The following is a 20398-nucleotide window of genomic DNA, read 5'->3' on the forward strand; positions in this document are numbered from 1 at the left end:
ATCCGGGGAAAAGTCAAATGAGAAATCTACTGAAATTTATACTTCCATCTTATTTTTTTAAACAAACAATATTATATACGCTAAGAAATAGTGAGGAGGCTTAACCTCAAAATGAACGCGTAATAATGTAGACATGTGTTGGTCCGGCTCGTTGATCAGTAATTTGGGGTCAGTCCAAGACCCTGTTTTCAACTTGTCCATTGACTACCATATCCTTATAATTTCTGATCTGAAAATTAACTACAACCTGCTATGGAAAGGACTGAACGGTATCAAAGTTAAGGATCGGTTTGTTTAAAAAAGAAAGGAAAAAAACTTTACCAAAAAAAAGGGGAATAAGGGAGAAGGGGTCGCAGTCCATATCTATATTTTGGTTATATCAAATCACAGGAGGGGTCCAATTGGAAAGGAAAGAAAAACTCATTGGTGTGGTGGGGTGGGGTGGGGTGCGGCGAAGCCCATGCATCTGGAAATTGTATAAATGGAAAGAAAAACTAATAAAAATGGTTTGAAAACTTTGAATTTTAATGATAAGGATAAAATAAAAGGTAAAATGAATAGTAACAGGATTGACTTAAAAACACATCACTTCATAATTTTTATCATTCTATAATGTTTACCATTGGTATCCTACAAACAACGTAGTCGATCATTCTATACTTTTTGCGAGAAGTGCCCTAAAGACAACATGATCGATCGTTAATAAAAATGGTTTGAAAACTTTGAATTTTAATGATAAGGATAAAATAAAAGGTAAAATGAATAGTACCAGGATTGACTTAAAAACACATCACTTCATAATTTTTATCATTCTATAATTTTTATCATTGGTATCCTACAAACAACATAATCGATCATTCTATACTTTTTGCGAGAAGTGCCCTAAAGACAACATGATCGATCGTCCCTAACCAAGTTTTCCCCTAGCTAAGCCTAAACCTACCCAAATCTCAACCAATCAAAACACCCAAAACATGATCTTCCAAAGTCAAAAGCACACTCAAAAACACATCACTCACTTGATAGCGTGTAAAACACAAAAATTATGTCACCTTAAGCACCAAGGAACCTATAAGAATGCAGATAAATACATTATATGTGGGGACCACACAAGCAATCAATCAATTTGAGAAATCTTTTCTTCGCATTTTTTTTTTCTTTTATCTTATTATGATTATAATTTCTTTAAATCCTATAATAATGTTAATAATAATGGTAATTGTTATAAATAGGCAAAAGTTAAAGAAATAACCTTTGCTAGGGATAGGAGCGAGACTGCCGCAAAATATTACACAAAAAGATTACAGCTTAGAGAGAAATAGGAGGATACTGGAAATATTCTAACTTTTCTTTATCTTTGCTAATATATTGTTCTTCTCATTGTTGAACACTCAATGCTCTATTTATAGAGCAACTACTTTGAAAACTTACAAAAACTTCACTGTTTAGCATCTGAATCTTTACTATATACATGTGGGCAAACATACCCACTATTTACAACACTCCCCCTTGGATGCTCACATATCAACATCAGTTGCCTCGTTAAAACCTTGCTTGGAAAAACCCAGTGGAAAAAAAACATAGCGAAGGAAAAAGAGTACAACTTTACCATGTTTGTTGATATGATGTTGAGCATGCTTATGTTGTCTCGTTAAAACCTTGATAGGGAAAACCCAGCGGGAAAAATCCTAATCGAAGGAAAAAGAGTACAACATGCATGTATTATGAATGCTCCCCCTGAATTGTATATCCCCCTGATTTCGCATTCTTCAAATTTGTAAGCCGACGTAATCCGATTCCCTGCACTAACTTCTGAAATGTGCACTTTGGTAGAGATTTGGTGAACAAGTCTACCAAATTTTCATTGGAACAGATTTGTCTGACCTCAATCACTTTGGCCTTCTAAAGCTCATGTGCACTGAAAAATCTTAGAGATATATGTTTAGTTTTATCGCCCTTGATGAATCCTTCCTTCATTTAGGCAACACAGGCTACATTATCTTCATGGATGACAGTTGGATTGTCTGTCTTTGAAGGTAGACCACATGAATTCTGAATGATGGATCATTGATCTTAACCAACAACATTCACGACTTGCTTCATGTAAAGCAATTATTTCCGAGTGATTGGAAGATGTAGCAACTAATGTTTGTTTTGTTGATCGCCATGAAATTGCAGTATTTCCATTAGTGAACACATATCCATTTTGTGAGCGGGCTTTGTGCGGATCAGAGAGGAAACCAACATCTTGCTAACAAGTTGACTGAAAAAGCTATATCTAGTCTAGTACATTGTGCTAAATACAATAAAGCACCTACTGCACTCAAATATGGTACTTCTGGACCAAGGACCAGTTCATCATCTTCTTTTGGACGGAATGGATCTTTCTTAATGTTCAAAGAACAAACGACCATTGGGGTGCTAAGTGGATAAGCCTTGTCCATGCCAAATCGCTTCAGTATTTTTTCAATGTAAGTTGATTGATGGACCAAAAATTTCATTAATACAATGCTCGATCTGCAGTCCGAGATAATGTGACATCCCGTCCCGGAAATATCAAAACGTACGTGTGAAATTACATTTTTGCCCCTAGTTTGTTTCGTCATGTTCTTGGTCATTTGGTGTGGTGTTGGCAGGTGCTGGGCCACACACACACTTTCACCTTCACTGTCTCTCTCTGTCTCTTTTCCCTGTCTGTCTCTCTCTCCCCCGAGCTCCCTTTCCCTTCTCATCCACCATAAACGTACGGACACACACCAATAACCCTCAAACCTTAGCAGATTGAGGGAACCAACTACACCTTCAAACTCGTGAGGCTGAGAGGAGCACAGACGTACCATTTTCAGGTAAGGTTATCACTGTTTTCACGTCGATTCGAGGTATTCCGATTTGTGTACTATTCATGCAAACTTATTGTAGCATGTTTTTGGGATTTCTAAGTTCATAGATAGCTTGGTGGTGTCCCAAGGAGCCTCGGAGTACTTAGTTGGACGGAAGTGGACGTCGGAATCACCTGGTTCGAAGTTGGCCGGTTTTTAAGTTTGGAGACAGGTATGATCGCGTGGTTTTTAGGCTTTAAAAGTGGTCTAACGTTGTTCTACTAGTCTTAAGCTTCATTTTGGTTCAAGAATCATGGAAAATGGTTGAAAAATGAGTGAGAAAACACGGTTTTAAGATTTTCCAGTTTTCCGGCGCCGGCGACGTCGCCGGAGAAGGTGACGGAATATTCCGTCAAATCTGACGGAATATTCCGTCAAATCTGACGGAATATTCCTGACGCCGTTGACGGAATCCGTTAGAACTAACGGAATATTCCTCACGGCGTCAGTTGACGCCGTCCGTGTGCGCCGCACGTGCCTGCGCGTGGCCGGCGCGTGGGGGCGCGTGCGGCGGAGGAAAATTTTTCTAAAAATATGGTTGTGTAGAGCACGTTGGTATATTCATTTGTCCAAATTGAGCAATGTATGAGAAGTTATTACGAGAAGTTGGTTATGTACTTTAAAGTTAACGTTTTTATAGCTATTTCGCATATAGGTGACACGTACCCCGAGGACGGGCATGCACACGCGAGGCAGGGGGGCTACGACCCTTCCACATACCAATGAGTGGGCTTTTGTTTTCCGTATATACCTATATACATTTATTTTCCCAAAAATTGTTTAAAAAGGGTTAAGTGTTTTATGCCATGCACCATATTATTATCGTTTATGCATCATTGCATACATTAGTAGTGGTACACATATACATATGCATGTTGGGTGCTGTGGACGCACAGGTAAGTGCCAGGTAAGTGGTATTCATATTTACATTCAGTAGTGGTTTGAGATGCTTAGAGAGCTCATAACCTGCACCCCCGGTGTTAGTGCTCCCGCCCAGAGTAGGGTACAGTCCTTCACGTGATGTTCACCTCCCGCACCACACGCTCAGCTTGAATCCAAGTTAGGTGCACAGTCCTGTCGTACAGACCACTTTAGGTGGTTCCGACTCGTAGGTGACCCGCGATTATTCGCACAGCCTTCACGTGATCATAGCACTAGAGCGTTTATATGTATTACACCCAGGCCTGTCGTATAGACCACTTTAGGTGGTTCCGACTCGTGGGCAGGTTCAGTTATTGAGTTGAGATTTGAGCTCTATATGCAGCTGTACAGGTCACGTTAGGTGACTCCGGCTGCCAGATGTTATGTTATTGATGTGATTTATACCTGAGCACTTGCATTTCATTATGAGGCTTTGACATGGCACATTTTTTTGAGCATGATTGATATACCCTTGAGCATGTCTGGCATATTTATACATACATATATATGTTTATTTTCTGGGAAGTATACAGGTTTTACGGCGAGGGGTTAGAAAGTATTTTTACGAATGGTTTTTGAAAGCTTTGTTTTTGCCCACTCACGCTTTTGTTTTACGCCCCTCCAGGTTCTAGTCGAGTAGCAGTTCTGGTGGTTTCCCAGAGGACTTTTCCGGCACTTCTGACAGACACCCATCAGAGTAGGGTCACCTTCAGGTGTACTTTTGTCGCAACTTTTCTTTTGGACTGCTATAGTCTTGCTCTGAATTTGTATCTCACTACGCTAGCACTTGTTTTAGTACCTTGTATGCTAGTTTTAAATTATTTTGTACTTTTTTATTACTACTTCATTAGCTTCCGCACGTGCACATGGCTACGTCACCTTCGTGTGACGGCCAGCACGCCCTGATCTCGGTCGGGGTGTGTCAGATAATATTTTGTTTTCCCAAGGTCTTTTATTTCAAATTCACTTTTCAAATATTCAGCAGTTTTATTGAGCTCTTCAGGGGTTCCAACGAGGTTCATATCATTTACATATACTGCCACTATAGCAAATCCAGTATTTGATTTCTTAATGAACACATAAGGGCAGATGACATCGTTGGTATATCCTTCTTTAATCAAATACTCACTGAGACGATTATACCACATTCGTCCAGATTGTTTCAGCCCATATAATGATCGCCTTAATTTAATTGAAAACATACCTCGTGGTTTGTTAGTTGCTTCAGGAAACTTAAGTCCTTCTGGGACTTTCATATATATATGTCAGTATCTAATTCTCCATATAGATACGCGGAGATGGCATCCATAAGTTGCATGTCAAGTTTTTCTGAAACCACCAAACTTATTAAGTAACGGAACGTAATTGCGTCCATTACAGGAGAGTATGTATCTTCATAATCAATTCCAGGTCTTTGTGAAAAACCTTGTGCAATGAGTCGTGCTTTATATCTTACAATCTCGTTTTTCTCGTTTCATTTCCTTGTTAATACCCATTTGTAATCCACGGGGTTTACATCAGGCGGGGTTTGGACTACCGGTCCAAAAACGCTTCGCCTTTCCAAGGAATGTAATCCTGCTTGAATTGCATCTTTCCACTTAGGCCAATCTTGTTTCTGTTTGCATTCTTCAACAGAGCAGGGCTCAATGTTATCACTTAATATAATTTCAATGGCTATTGCAAATGCAAACATGTCGTCGATGATTATTTCATTTCGATCCCATAATTCATTAGTACATGCATAATTTATGGACATTTCTTTACTTTCATGTACTTCTGTCTCTTCAGGGACATATGTCTCATCGAGGACATTTTCTTTTTCTAGAAATACAGAATTATGAATTATGGATTCATCATTCATTTTCTTTTCTTGAATGATTTCATTTGGGTTCAATTGTGCCCTTATCTTTCTCTTTTGAGGGGCTGAATCTTTTGAACATGGGGGTCTACCACGCTTTAGGCGTGCACTAGATGAATCATTCGCTGCCACTTTATTTTGTCCAACAAGGACATCAATTCTTGCATGTGCATTTGCAGCTGGTATAAGTGACTTTATCACTTTCAAGGCGTCATTAAAGGCATCTGGCATTTGATTAGCAATACTTTGAAGATGAATGATCATTTTCACTTCATTTTCATATTGAATGCTTCTCGGATCAAAATGAGACAAGGTGGGAACAACCCATGTCAGCTCTTGTCGTTCTTCTGGAATGGTCTTTTCTCCCCCTAACGACTAGAAGACTGTCTCGTCAAAGTGACAATCAGCAAAACGAGCTGTAAACATATCACTTGTCAAGGGTTCCAAATATCTAATGATAGATGGTGAATCAAAACCCACATAAATTCCCAATCTACGCTGAGGTCCCATTTTAGTGCGTTGTGGCGGTGCAACAGACACATAAACAGCATAACCAAAAACTCGTAAATGTGAAATGTTTGGCTGATGCTCAAACACGAGTTGTATAGATGAATATTGGTGGTTAGCTATGTGTCTCAATCTAACCAATGATGCAGCATATAATATGACATATCCCTATGCAGATACTGGCAATTTTGTTTTCATGAGCAGAGTGCGGGCTATTAATTGAAGACGCTTGATAAATACCTCTGCTAAACCATTTTGAGTATGGACATGAGGAACATGATGTTCAACATCAATGCCCAGTGCCATACAGTAATCATCAAAGGTTTGAGACGTAAATTCACCAGCGTTATCAAATCGGATTGACTTAATGGGATGATCTGAGAACTGTGCTCGCAACTTAATTATATGAGCAAGAAGTCTCGCAAAAGCTACATTTCGAGTAGACAACAGGCAAACATATGATTATCGGGTAGATGCATCAACCAAAACCATATAATATCGAAATGGTCCACAAGGTGGTTGAATAGGCCCATAGATATCCTCTTGAATTCTTTGGAAAAATGATGGGGATTCAGCATCAACCTTTAGTTGTGATGGTCTAGTTACCAACTTCCCTTGAGAACAAGCCTTGCAAGGGATATCATTTAAGGTAGTAATGTGTCTGCTCAATAATGGATGTCCATTAGAGTTGGTAATGATCCTACGCATCACGGTGGATCTTGGATGACACAGACGGTCATGCCAAAGCATGTGAACTTTTGAATTTATGAACTTCTAGTTCATGACAGTATGTACCTCAATTGTCTTTATGTATGTATAATACAATCCACTCGATAAACCATGCAACTTCTCCAATATACGTTTCTCGGTATCATTAAAGGTAATGCATAAATATTCCACATTTTCTGCACCTTTTGTTTCAATGTGGTATCCATTTAGACGTATGTCTTTAAAACTCAAACAAATTTCAAGTAGATTGAGTAGCGTACAACGCATTCTGTATGAATAATATTGTTCCATTTGGTAACATAATCTGGGCTTTTCCTGAGCCTTCAATTACATCTGATTGCCCTGATATTGTTGTTACCTTTACTTTTGCAAGTACCAAGTTCAAGAAATACTTTCGATCTCGAAGTATTGAATGCGTGGTTGCGCAGTTTGCAAGACAAAAATCTCCGCCATTGCTCTTGTTTTGAGAATGACCATAATTTTTATCCATGTTCTCTGAGTAAACAAATTATAGTTAAAAAACAGTTTATTCATACTGGAATACTACTTTTATTGAATTGAAAATGCGAGCATTAAATCACAAGTACAAATAACAAGAGTACATTAAACATAAATGATTCAATCGGACCCATAAACTTCATTCCCTCTTTCAGTAATAAAGTCTAAAACATCCATGTGGGTTGTGTTCAACTGTCCTGATAAATTAGACACTGGATCAGGTATTTCCATTGGTTAAGCCTGGTCGAGGAAATTGGTCTCGACACCCTTCTCCTTGAGGGAGGCTTGATACATATCCACCAGATGTTTTGGGGTATGACAGGTACGCACCCAATGCCCATTGCCACCACACCTATGGCAAACTCTTTCAGGATTTCCAGGAGTGTTCATATGAGCCTTGCCTTTCTGGCGATTTGCATTCTTAAAGCTTGGGCCTGTATTATGCCTTGGAACCTAGTTGTGAAACTGGACACCATGGTTCTTGCCTTTCCCATTCCACCGGCCTCGCTTGTGGCCATGTCCTCGTTTGTAATTATTACCACAAGAGGATGTGGTATTCCCTTCAAGTGAAGCAGCATTCACTTCTGGGAATGGTGCAGATCCAGTAAACCAGGATTAATGATTCTTCATCAGGAGCTCATTGTTTTGCTCGACTACAAGGAGTACAGATATCAGCTGGTTATACTCAGTAAAGCCTCTTTCTCTATACTGCTGCTGCAGGAGCACGTTGGAGGCATGGAATGTGCTGAAAGTCTTGTCCAACATGTCTTCCACAGTTATTGTTTCTCCACAGAGCTTCAATTGGGAATTAATTCTGAACATTGCAGAATTGTATTTAGCCACCATCTTGAAATCTTGGATCCTTAGGTGAGCCCACTCATAACGAGCCCTTAGAAGAATCACCGTTTTCTAGTGATTATATCTATTTTTCAGTGCCTTCCAAAGGGTTAATGGATCTTCAACTGTGAGGTACTCGCTTTTTAATCCCTCATCAAGGTGGCGACGAATAAAGATCATGGCCTTCGCCTAATCTTGAGAGGATGTACTGGTATCCTCCTTGATGGTATCCTCAAGATTTCCTGCCTCCAGATGGATCTTGGCATCCATTACCCAGGTAAGGTAATTTTTTCCAGTAATATCCAGGACAACAAAATCCAGCTTTGCCAAGTTCGTCATTTTCTTTACTGAAAGAAAATTGAGGTATTTAAAAACTTGCAATAATATATATTATGGAGGAATATATTGTTAGAACTTCTGATTCTTACAAATTTTGATCTTCAAACCAAAATGATAAGTGCTCGAAACTTCAGGCTCGAGATTTACATGATTAATAAGAAGGGTGATTGTACCGCACCATTCTCATCTAAACAAATATAGGATGGACGATTATTACGCACCACTTTAAACAGCAGGAAAATTTAAATATGCAAAGCAGGGTTGAGGATTATACCGCACCACCTAAAATTGTGATAAAATTTAAATATGCAGAGCAAGGTGGGTGATTATTCCACACCACCTAAAATTGCAATAAAATTAAATATGCAGTGGGCGATATACCGTTCCACCTAAAATTTGCAATAAAATTAAATCTGCAGTCCAAGATAGGCGATGATACTGCACCATCTTTGATTGCATAAATAAACACTGGGTTAGTAGTCAATAGCTACACCAAACAAGAAATCAAAGATACAAGTAACTGTTATGTTAAGAACTAAAAACAAGCATGGTGCAAACAGTTCTTCGTGAGGGTATATCCAACAGTTGAGGCAGAGGAAGAAGAAGAACAGTAAAATTCTTAGATGAAACTTTTTTTTTTCTTTCGGCGAAGAGAAATAAGAAATGGTTAGAGACTCGTGCTGATAACATGTTATAAATAGGCAAAAGTTAAAGAAATAACCTTTGCTAGGGATAGGAGTGAGACTTTTGCAAAATATTACACAAAAAGATTGCAGCTTAGAGAGAAATAGGAGGATATTGGAAATATTCTAACTTTTCTTTATCTTTGCTAATATATTGTTCTTCTCATTGTTGAACATTCAATGCTCTATTTATAGAGCAACTACTTTAAAAACTTACAAAAGCTTCACTATTTAGCATATAAATCTTTACTATATACATGTGGGTAAACATACCCACTATTTACAACAGTAATGATAATAGAGCACCACCATTTTTGGTGGTAAAGTACAAAATAAAAATAATTGAAAGAGACAAGAATATTGTGTTTGGGCTTGGTCGAGCACTGTTCCCAAATATCATTCCAAAAAAGTCATCGTCATTGCCGTTGCCGTGGCCGTTGGATCCTCCACTGCCGCCATCGGTGATGGTCCCGTCATCGGGGCTCGTTACGCGACTGCTTTCCTCCCTACACCATCACAACAGGGTTGAAACAACCGGATAAGCAAATGAAGAGCAAAAAGACATGAATGATGACATCTGGTGTAGCAGAAGAGTCCATGAAAACAAACCCTAAATTGTAACAATCTGCAACAAGTTTTAAGACGTCGTGACGTCGGCCAAGAACGTGAAGAACAGTTGCCTCACGTGTCGGAGGACGACTGCCGTCAGCATTCACCAAACAACAGTCTAAGATCGGGAAAAGGGGTTGGTGTCACATGGGAGAGGAAGGGCCTATTGTGGGGAGCTTTCTCAAACTGTGGGAATTGCTTTTGCCATTTTAGGATAAGGGAAAGGGAAACAATGCAGCAAAAGAACAATTCGGGGAAAAGTCAGATGAGAAATCTACTGAAATTTATCCCTTCCATCTTATTTTTTTTAACAAACGATGTTATATACGCTAAGGAAGAGGGAGGAGGCTTAGCCTCACAATGAACGCGTAATAATGTAGACCTAAGTTGGTCCGGCTCGTTGATCAGTAATTTGGGGTCAGTCCAAGACCCTGTTTTCAACTTGTCCATTGACTACCATATCCTTATAATTTCTGATCTGAAAATTAACTACAACTTGCTATAGAAAGGACTGAACGGTATCAAAGTTAAGGATCAGTTTGTTTAAAAAAGAAAGGAAAAAAATCTTTACCGAAAAAAAGGGGAATAAGGGAGAAGGGGTCGCAGTCCATATCTATATTTTGGTTATATCAAATCACAGGAGGGGTCCAATGGCAAGGGAAAGAAAAACTCATTGGTGGGGTGGGGCCCATGCATCTGGAAATTGTATAAAGGGAAAGAAAAACTAATAAAAAGAACTTGAAAATTTTGAGTTTTAACGATAAGGATAAAATAAAAGGTACAGTGAATAGTATCAGGATTGACTTTTTAGTGTAAAAATGTGGTTTTTCGTTAAAGTAAACAGTACCACGGGCTTTTCGTTAAAACTCCCTAAAGGGAACCCACACTCGCTGGCTGAAAATGAAATATTTTTGCTCACTACTCACACATGATGAAGATGTAATCCACCCTATTATCACCGTTACATGAATTTAAATTTTGAAATCTACGTGATAAATAGACACAACTTTCAAAATTTAAACTAACACAATAACGATAAATAAGGTGGTGAGCAAAAATACACTCGGCCTGAAAAGCAGATGAAGGGAATATAAGTGAGCCACCTTCCCAATGCAGAACACAGCAAGACATGACGAACCCCGGGTCTCCTACAGCACAAGCCATCCCTAAAACAAGTAGTCCCACTTGCAAAACTTTTGTACCTTTCCGTCCCTTACACACTCTTACACTGCACTGATCTAAACATCACAAGCTTCTCATGATGGGGACACCCTTAATTAGTTGTTGACATTGTTGCACCAATCTCCCCCCACAAAGACAAACCCATCCCTCCCTAATGCCACTACATTCTCGAGCACAAAGGGCAATTTTGGTATTCAGGTAATACCGAAATGGTTAAGCTAGTATTTTTAACACTCTCGTTTTCTCCTTCTGTACTATGCTCAATAGCAAAATAGGTTTTTTCACACTTTCTCTTGCAGCTCTTTTGGGTTGTAAAATAAGAGGGTCAAACCCCCAAGAAACCTAGAACGAATCGAATGGAAAAAACAAGGGTGGTGGACATACTTGCATCTAATCCCAAGGCCATAATTAATTTTTTTTAATTAAGAAATAAAAAACAGATTTGTATTTTAATAAGCTCTAATTAATAGGAATTGTGCACTTGGTGGGTGCTTTATAGCCAAGCAGAAAAGCAGAAGTAGAAAGACAAGGCTGCAATGTCAGCAGCTTGATTCCCAATGGGCCCCGCGTTATCACATGCACACGTATAAACCCAACTCCATTTTCCCACTCTTTTCATCTCCCCTTCGTTATCCTGGGAAAATTTTTAGGTGTGACGGGAACACGGATGGTACACCACGTGTCTCAATGCAAGTGGTGGAAAATTTTAATTTTTAAGTTATTAATATTTTAACACATATGACCCACCATTTATATTGAGCCACGTGGTGTACCATCTCGTGTGACGAGAACATTGAAAAATCTCTCGTTATCCTGCTTATTGTTTGCATGTGGTTTAATACTGTAACGGTTAGGATATTGAGTTTTTATTTATGTGTGATTCGAGTTTAAAACTCCTCTATCTTTCCATTATTGAACAGTTTCGAACTTTCCTTCTCTTTCTACTAATGGTACTACTAATTCTCAGTATATAGACCTGTAACAGCTAAAAGTGTTTTCAAATAATAAAAAATTATCCTCTTATTATCCGATGTTTCACGAAGCACTTCAAGTGCTTTTATGTGCTTTTATGAGAACCGTTTTAACTTGTAAGTACGTAATAAAAGGCTTTTAACAAAAGTGCTTCCTACAATGGTAACATCCAACAATCCTAGATCTCAAAACCAAAAGGCCAGCAAACAAGAAAGTATCATGAAATGCAGGGGTGTTCCGGTCATTTCACCCACAATTTTAAGTAGGAAGACTTAAATACCCTCACTATGAGAGTTAATGCGACAAGAAATACAGTTGAGAAAGTAAAGAAGGGAAGGGTGTTGTAGTAATTCTGCGTACCTTGGGTCACCAAAGACACCGGCGTTGGCCGTGATTTGTTCAATGAGAGTCACGGACTTGGGCTCGATGCTTGAGGCCTTGGCGTACTGAGCGCTCATTCCCGCGCCGGACGGTACGAAAAACGCGCCATTTACCATTACGTCCCCCTCCGTCCTCCAGTTCCAATCGGACCAATCCCCCTCGTTCGTGTCCACGCGCTTTGTCACCTGTGAACAGCACGCACGAACATAATTATCATATATAATAGAAATTTTTATTAACATTCCAAAAATCTCATTCTACCCTCCAATTTTTTTATGTTAAAAAAGAAAAATACATCTATAAAAAGTATTGAATGAAAATTTTTAAATACTAATAACACTTCTTATATAATTTGACCTTTTGACTGTCATCAAGTCAAGCCAAATCAACTGGTGGCCACAACTGCCCACTGTCAGCCACTACTGTCTCTGTCAATAACTTATTATAAAATAATATTTTCACTTTCAAACAATTTCACATGCGTAAAGTTCAGAACTTTTCTTACCCAAAACCCATTTTTAAGAAGGAAACATATGACATTAAAGCAGTCGCTGTGACGATATTACAAATCAATCCCAATCGAAATAACATATGTTTTGTATGACAGTGGGAGTTAAATTTGAGATTTTGTCATTGTGATAGGCCGATAGCATGGAGATGTCGTGTAACATTATTACATAGTAATTACACATTACATTAGTTCAAAATGATAGTCAGACAAATGTGAGATTCTATCACAATAAGATACGATCACAGTGGCTATATAAGTACACTCTTACTGTAACAGTATTACAAATCAATCACGAATTGCAAACATTTGCTTTGACAAGCCGCCCCAACGGGCAGCGTGTGACTGTCTTGTACACGCACCGCCAATGCAAGTGGGATAATGTATCCCACCACATACCCATTTCCCAGATTGACATGTAGGTGACAACCAATGCCACCTGGAAGCGCGTTAACACAGCCACCCACGCGCCACCCATGCAAGTGAGACGCACCCAAGTACCACTTCCCAAATCATGAAACAATCATATGCTAACCTTTCAATTTTCCCTCTAACCCAAAACTTCAAGTCAAAAACAAAAGGCACGAACTTTACAAAAATTACAATTCTTACCTCCTTCGCGTTCGGGTCCTGAGGAGCGGTGTACCGGTTCCCCTGGCTGTTGATGGTGGGGTTAGCGCTACCGCCGATAGCATACATCTCCCACCGCGTGAAGTCGTTGTTCACCACGTGGATGTACCCACGTCTGCACCGCGGCATACGCTGCACCAGCGCCACACCGAAGTGGTTAAACGCTATCGTCACCTGCATCCCGGAGTCCGGCAAGTACTTGTCGTTGTGGCCCAACAGCATCACCTCGTCATGGTGGGCGAAGTAGTTGTTGGAAATCGTGATTCCGGTCGACCCCATGATGGCGTCGATTAATCCGTCAGCGCAGAACGAGAGGGAGCAGTGGTCGATCCAGATTTTGTGAGCGCCGAAGAGGGAGATGCCGTCGCCGTCCGACTCGCCACGCCAGCCGACGTGGGTGGGGCTGGAGGCGACGTTGGTGTTGCCGGCGGGTTTGCAGTGGTGGACGTGGATGTTGTGAATGATGATGTTGGAGACGTACTGGAGGGTTATGCATCCGCCACCGGTGACGTGGACGCTGTAGCCGCGGCCGTCGATGGTCTTGAAGCTGTTGACGATGAGCTCGCATTTGAGCTTGATGGTCATGTCAGCGGAGAAGATGATCCAGAGGGGCTCGGTTTGGATGACGGCGTGGCGGAGCGTGCCCGGAGTTGGGTTGGCCGGGTTGGAATCCGACGAGTCGGTGACTATGTAGATCAGGCCTCCTTTACCTCCCATGGCGTCCATGCCGAACCCGATGCCGCAATCGGCGAGCTTTTGGCGGTTGTTGCTCCAGTCCTCGCAGCGCCAGCAATCGTCGATTGGGTTGCCGACAAGGCACTGGCTTTGGTCCTTGACGTCAATGGACAGCTTTTGGCGCCTGGAAACAGACGCATTGACACTCCTGAACAGAAAAAACAGAGTGCCCTGTTTAGTTAGTGGGAAAATTAGCAAAACCCAGATTGGGGTTTTGGGCTAAAAGCTAAAAATGCATGCTTTGTGGAAAACCCAGCTGGGATTATTGAAAACAGAGTGGCCCAGACCATTAAACACTAAAATGTACCAAAAACGCAAACCAACCCTTTTTGCAAAATAAAAAAAATGAGCAAAACCCAGTTTGCAAAATAAAAAAATGAGCAAAACCCAGATGATTATTGAAAAAGGGAACGAAAGCCAACCCTTTTTGCAAAATAAAAAAATTAGCAAAACCCAGTTTGCAAAATCAAAAAATGAGCAGAACCCAGATGGGGATTTGAGTAATTTGGGGGAAAATTAGGGTCTTTACCTTTGAACTTCATGAGCAACTGCATCAGGGTCTGGGTGCTCGTGAGGGAGGGAGAGGTTGAAGGAGTAAGAAGCTCTAGAGAGAGGAGAGAGAAAGAAACAAATTAAGAGAATGCAGCTGGTAGGAAGAAGCATTGTTGAACAATAACAAAAACAACCTAGGACGCTGCAAATCTGGGAAAATGTGATGTGGGTTTATATAATATAAACAATGATTAAATTAATGGGATTATTCCAATAATTAAATTTGGAAAGAAAGGAAGAAAATGTGGTAACTTTCAGTGTCAGCTAGGGTTTGAAAAGAAAGGAAGAATAGCTGCAGCCGTTGGTTCTGATAGGGACAGCCGAGGAGGCCATCGCAGTCGGAGTCGGAGTCGCAGAGAGAAAGTCTCTCTGTACTCTCTAGAATTCTGCCTTGCAGACTCTTTCAGTAACTTACATTCTTACCTTGTGTGCTAATCTAGGGTGAGACCTTATACGAAATTTAGATTTTCGGCTGGGATTAAGATTCTTTGCTGAAAGTTACGAATGTTCTTGTTCCCGACATTTAAGTTTTAATCTCTTTCTCGTTCGAGTGTGGATAAGAACCCTTTTCGGTTTACGTGGTGTGATTAGAAAAGGTTTTGGAGGTTAATTAACGGTTGATTACAAATTTGCAGGCTTTCAGTAAAATCTTCTTTTTTTTGCCGGGTGAAAAACGGAGGCGCTGCTCAGCTGCTGTTATGAAAAGCGCCCTTTTGTTGGGGAAAAACGCAAACAAATTTGTCCACATAAACAGTGATATTTTATTTCATTTTTTTATTTTTTTTTTCATGAAAAGAAGCAAATATGTTGTGTTTACACAAAAGGACCTGCCTTTGTTCCTCATATGCCTCCGGTGCTTTTACTACGAATTTAGTTAGGAAGAGGATCCGGTCCGAATCTCTAAGGTCCAAGATCAAATGATCTGAATTGTTGAAATTTAATTCAACGGCTACAAATAGGAGGTCTTTTTAAAAATTATAATAATTGCAGCTGTTGGATCAAATTTCAACGGCGCGGATCACTTAATCCTAGGTCTTTGATGGGAGAGATCCAGACCGAATCATCTTCCATTTAGATTAGGGGTGGGCACTTGAAACCGAAACCGAAACACGAACCAAATTGAACCGCACCGAACGGTTTGATTTTGCGGTTTTGAAATTGAATCGCAATGTAGGAAACAGCTTGGTTTCGATTTTGGCTTTGGAAAACCGCACCTCAAATTAGATGTCATGTTTTAATTGGTTGTTTGTTGGAGTTCATACATTTAGTATGAACTTAACCACACTAGAATTTCATCCATTTTCACCCCTATTCGACAGACTTTCAAATTATCCCTCAATCTTCATCGGTCTTTCTGTATCTCAAAACTCATCTGAGATTTGATGACCTCAGTGCACTGCTCTCACTTGCTGCTTGTATCCCTCTCGGTTTCAGCAAAAACTCTAAATATCCTTCCCCTTCACAGTAGCTCTGCAACACCCAAACCCTAACACACAAAATGCTTAATTATATTAATAGATCAACTTTCTGCTGAAACTAGAAAGATGATTCGTTTAATGAGGATACATTTATATATATGTACATGTTGATTATTTTTCCCAAGTTATAACCCTCATCAAGCTTGTCATCTTCAATCTTTCAAATAATAAGCCATAGCACTCCATTTGGGGTGCTATTTCCTGCTCACAAAATTTATCATTTGTGCAATTAGCTAGCTAGGCTAAGCTAGTTTATTATATACCATTCTTCCCTACCATTTTCTTGCTGATCAAATGTACATGAGAGAGTGGGGAGAACAGTAAAGAAAAGAATTCTCATGTGGTGTGGGTTGGTTAATATATTGTGTAGAAAATGAGGTCATATTATGCGTAAATAGGTGTATATTTTAAATTATACATTTTTTTTACAAAAACCGAACCGCAACCGTTTGAAACCGCACCGAACGAACCAAATTTTTTTGTTTCATTTCGGTTTTGGCTTCAAAACCGCACCGAACCGCATTGCAAAAAATTTCGATTTCGGTTGGGGTTTCACTCAAAACCGCACCAAACCGAACCGTGCCCACCCCTAATTTAGATAAACCTCAAAACTAAATTATCCAACTTTATTTGCACAAATAACAATGATGTTTTGTTACTTAAGGATGGATAGGAACTTATATATAAACTTTTTGTGTGCAAATCATAAAGTTTTGTATTTATGATCAGAAACATTCATATAATAAATCATTCTATAAAGATCATTTCTGCAAAAAATGAATTAAAAATAAGATCGTTTAGTCAATCTATTGTAGAAAATATATAGACGGTTTGTAACACTTTTACTAATGTCATTCATCTATTTTTATATAGTTCAATGACTAGACGACCTTATTTTAATTGATTTTTAGCAGAAGCGATCTTTATAAAGTAATTTATAATATTAATAGTTCTAATTATATAAATCGGCAATAAATATATTTGAATAGGTACTCATATTTTGAGTAGCAAGGTATTATTCTACAAACAAACTATAAACAAATAAGAGCATTTCCAGGTGAAGAAGCTAATATGGCTTTTTAAATTGTACTTTTATTAAGGATTAATTATATTTTACACTCCTCATGTATAAAGTGCTTTTAGAATAAGTTATGAAGTTTCAATTTTCTTATATTACACTCTAATGTATTGAAATTGTATCAATTTGAACCCTTCGGTCATATTGACTTTATGATACTTCGTTAAATTGATAATGTGGCGAGCTTAACACTCTTATATGATTAACGTGTATGCCACATTTGGACAACACTAACATAAAAATTCATCAATGTAATGAATGATTTGATGTTCAAAGAAACAAAAGGTGTAAATTAATACAATTTCAAAATCTCATAGTGCAATGTGAAAAAATTAGAACCTGATACCCATTTAGAAAATCACTCCCAATCTTAACTCTTTTATTTACATGCATTGACAGTTTGAGGAGCCAAAATTTCATCTTTAGAACCTTTTTTCCGATTAAAGATGTTTTTGACCTTAAATTAAATTGGAGTGTCATCAGCTATTGATTGAGTTCATAGAATATTGTAACACAATTTATGATTTTTTTTAAATTAAATAGTTTTGGTTGTTGAATGGAGTTTGTTTTTATTTGCATAGCACTCCATTGGAGTGTTTTATTGTTCTTGTTGGGCATCTTATTGGGTGAACCCGTGGAAAATTGTTTTTATATTATTTGGCTATGCTCATAATTTGTAAGTGCGTATCTCCTTTTCTATTCAATGATGATTTTAAAATAACGGAAGATGCTATTATAAAATAGACTCTGGCGAAAGGGATAGAGAAATACTTAGGAAGAATTGAAAATAGACTTTAAGAAAAGATATGGAATACTTGAGCCTAACAGAATATTTACCGCAAAACTGAGTTCAGTAACGTTTTAAGATTCATATAGCTGGTCCAACTTAGCGAAATAAAGTTTTTTTTTTTTTTTTTTTTTTTTTGTATACTTGTAAATAAAAATTGCATTGGCGCCAAATGGATTACAGGTTTAATTTAGTGACGGCAAGCCAAACTCACGGAGCAAACAATAATCAAAAGCTTAATAGGACCTTTTTTTATTTAAAACTTTAACGAAAAACTCCAGGTACTGTTTTTTTTAACGAAAAATTATATTTTTAAACTAAAAAATCAATCATGATATTATTCACTTTACCCTTTATTTTGTCATTATCATTAAAACTCAAAGTTTTCAACCTCTTTTAATTAATTTTACTTTTCTTTTTTTGGGTCAAACTCAAAAGCTTAAGATAATCCAAGGTAGATTATAACATTTTTTATTCACACGGTATTTTAATTAATCTAATTTATTATTGTGAGGTGAATTCGAACTCAAATGTAGATGAAATGCTATCTTAGAAATTCGATGTAGGAACTACATGGGACAGAGATTAGACCAATCAAAAGCACCCTGCTAATAGAAGCAATTGAGGATGAATCTGGGAATATTTGGCAAATGAATTAGACAGAAGTCCTAATCTAGTTTATTATGATCATATACCATATAAATAACTAAATCCTAAACCCTAAATCCTAAAAACTCATATGCATGTGTTAAATTTCTACTCATGCATCTCGAGTTCGAAGCTCTCTCCTCTCTTAAATTAATATAATGGCTAAATCGGTTAAATGATCCATGTAGTTATAAGGTATTCGGAAGATAACCCATGTGCTAAAAAAACTCGGATTTAAACCCCTGTGGTGTACTCCGTTAGCAAATTTAGTCCAAAAGTGATTTTTCTGTTAACTATTTGTTAATACATGGGTAAAATTGTATTTTGACGTGTGCACCTTCTTCCTGCATCTCCCCTACACAACTCCCAAATTCAGCGCAAGAGAAAAAGGAGAGACCATTTTCAGTTTTCTACAGAGCTACCACCGCAACCATGGCAGCCATCGTGTCTTTGTGGGCCAATGGAAAATTGTAATAGTTGATTTTTCTCATTTCTGTTAGGATTTTCTCAGGAAACAAACAGACGCTTACTCTTTCTCTCTCCTCTCTCTCTCTCTCTCTCTCTCTTTCTCTTTCTTCATTATCCTTCAATTTTGCGTTTCTAAGATTTTATTGCAATGTTTAACAAATTTGAATTTAAATTTCAAAATTCATTGCACCGTTTGCAGGCCAAGAGTTTCGAAACGACATTCTCCAAACCTCCATCACCAACAATAAATTCAGGTTTCACTTCTCATTCCTTCATCATAATTTCCCCATTCAATTTCTCCAAACCGAAATGTATTTTTTTCAGGTTAATTTTTTTTCATCAGCAAGGAGATGACGCCGTCAAGCTAGCTGTGCCTAGACTCAAACGAAATGTCATCGCCAGCGCCGGCAATGTATCACCGCGCGGAGATGAATCCTTGGCGGCGAGGGCCTAGGCGTCAAGTTTGGCCCATGAAGACACGGTGGCCGCCATGGTTGCGGTGGTAGCTCTGTGGAAAATTGAAAATGGTCTCTCCTTTTTCTCTTGGGCAAAGTGAGTTTGGCGGTTGTGCAGGGGAGATGCAGGAAGAAGAAGGTGCACACGTCAAAGTACAATTTTACCCATGCATTAACAAATAGTTAACGGAAAAATTATTTTTGGACTAAATTTACTAACGGAGTACACCACAGGGGTTTAAATCCGAGTTTTTTTAGCACATGGGCTATCTTCCGAATACCTTATGACAACATGGATCATTTATCCGATTTGGCCTAATATAATAGTTTCAAACTCTTCTCCATTCTCTTGATAATAGTAAAACATTAAAAAAAAAAAAAAAAAAAAAAAAAAAAAACTAAAATGAATATTCTCTAACAGGGGCAGATGAACACTAAGACCATACTAAGTTCGAAAAATATATATGTGAAGGTCTACCAAGTGTTTGATGTAACGCCTACTGAGCATATCTCGACATATTGTGTCGACAACACCAAACAAATTCTCTCTATATATCACTCGTCGGATTGTATCAACATATGTCGATATATGTTGACATGTGTGCAACTTGATTTAGCTGACAATAATAAACCGACTAAGTATTCAACGAAATACCCCAGAATC

At 38.5% G+C, this 20398-nt stretch overlaps 1 protein-coding gene across 1 annotated transcript; it reads right to left on the reverse strand.

Moving 5' to 3' along the window:
- Positions 1-1444: 1444 nt before the first annotated feature.
- Positions 1445-15405, reverse strand: LOC137720791 (Pectin lyase-like superfamily protein). Its single transcript, XM_088695787.1, has 5 exons — positions 14798-15405; positions 13516-14416; positions 12375-12580; positions 9529-9757; positions 1445-1490 (listed from the first exon to the last, which is right to left on the reverse strand). The coding sequence occupies exons 1-4, from the start codon at positions 14929-14931 to the stop codon at positions 9532-9534; spliced, it is 1467 nt and encodes a 488-aa protein (XP_088551913.1). The 5' UTR covers positions 14932-15405; the 3' UTR covers positions 1445-1490; positions 9529-9531.
- Between the last annotated feature and the right edge of the window lie 4993 nt (positions 15406-20398).

This window comes from Pyrus communis, chromosome 1, assembly GCF_041283825.1.
Source record: "Pyrus communis isolate YQ-2024b chromosome 1, ASM4128382v1, whole genome shotgun sequence".
In the NCBI taxonomy this organism is placed as follows: domain Eukaryota; kingdom Viridiplantae; phylum Streptophyta; class Magnoliopsida; order Rosales; family Rosaceae; genus Pyrus; species Pyrus communis.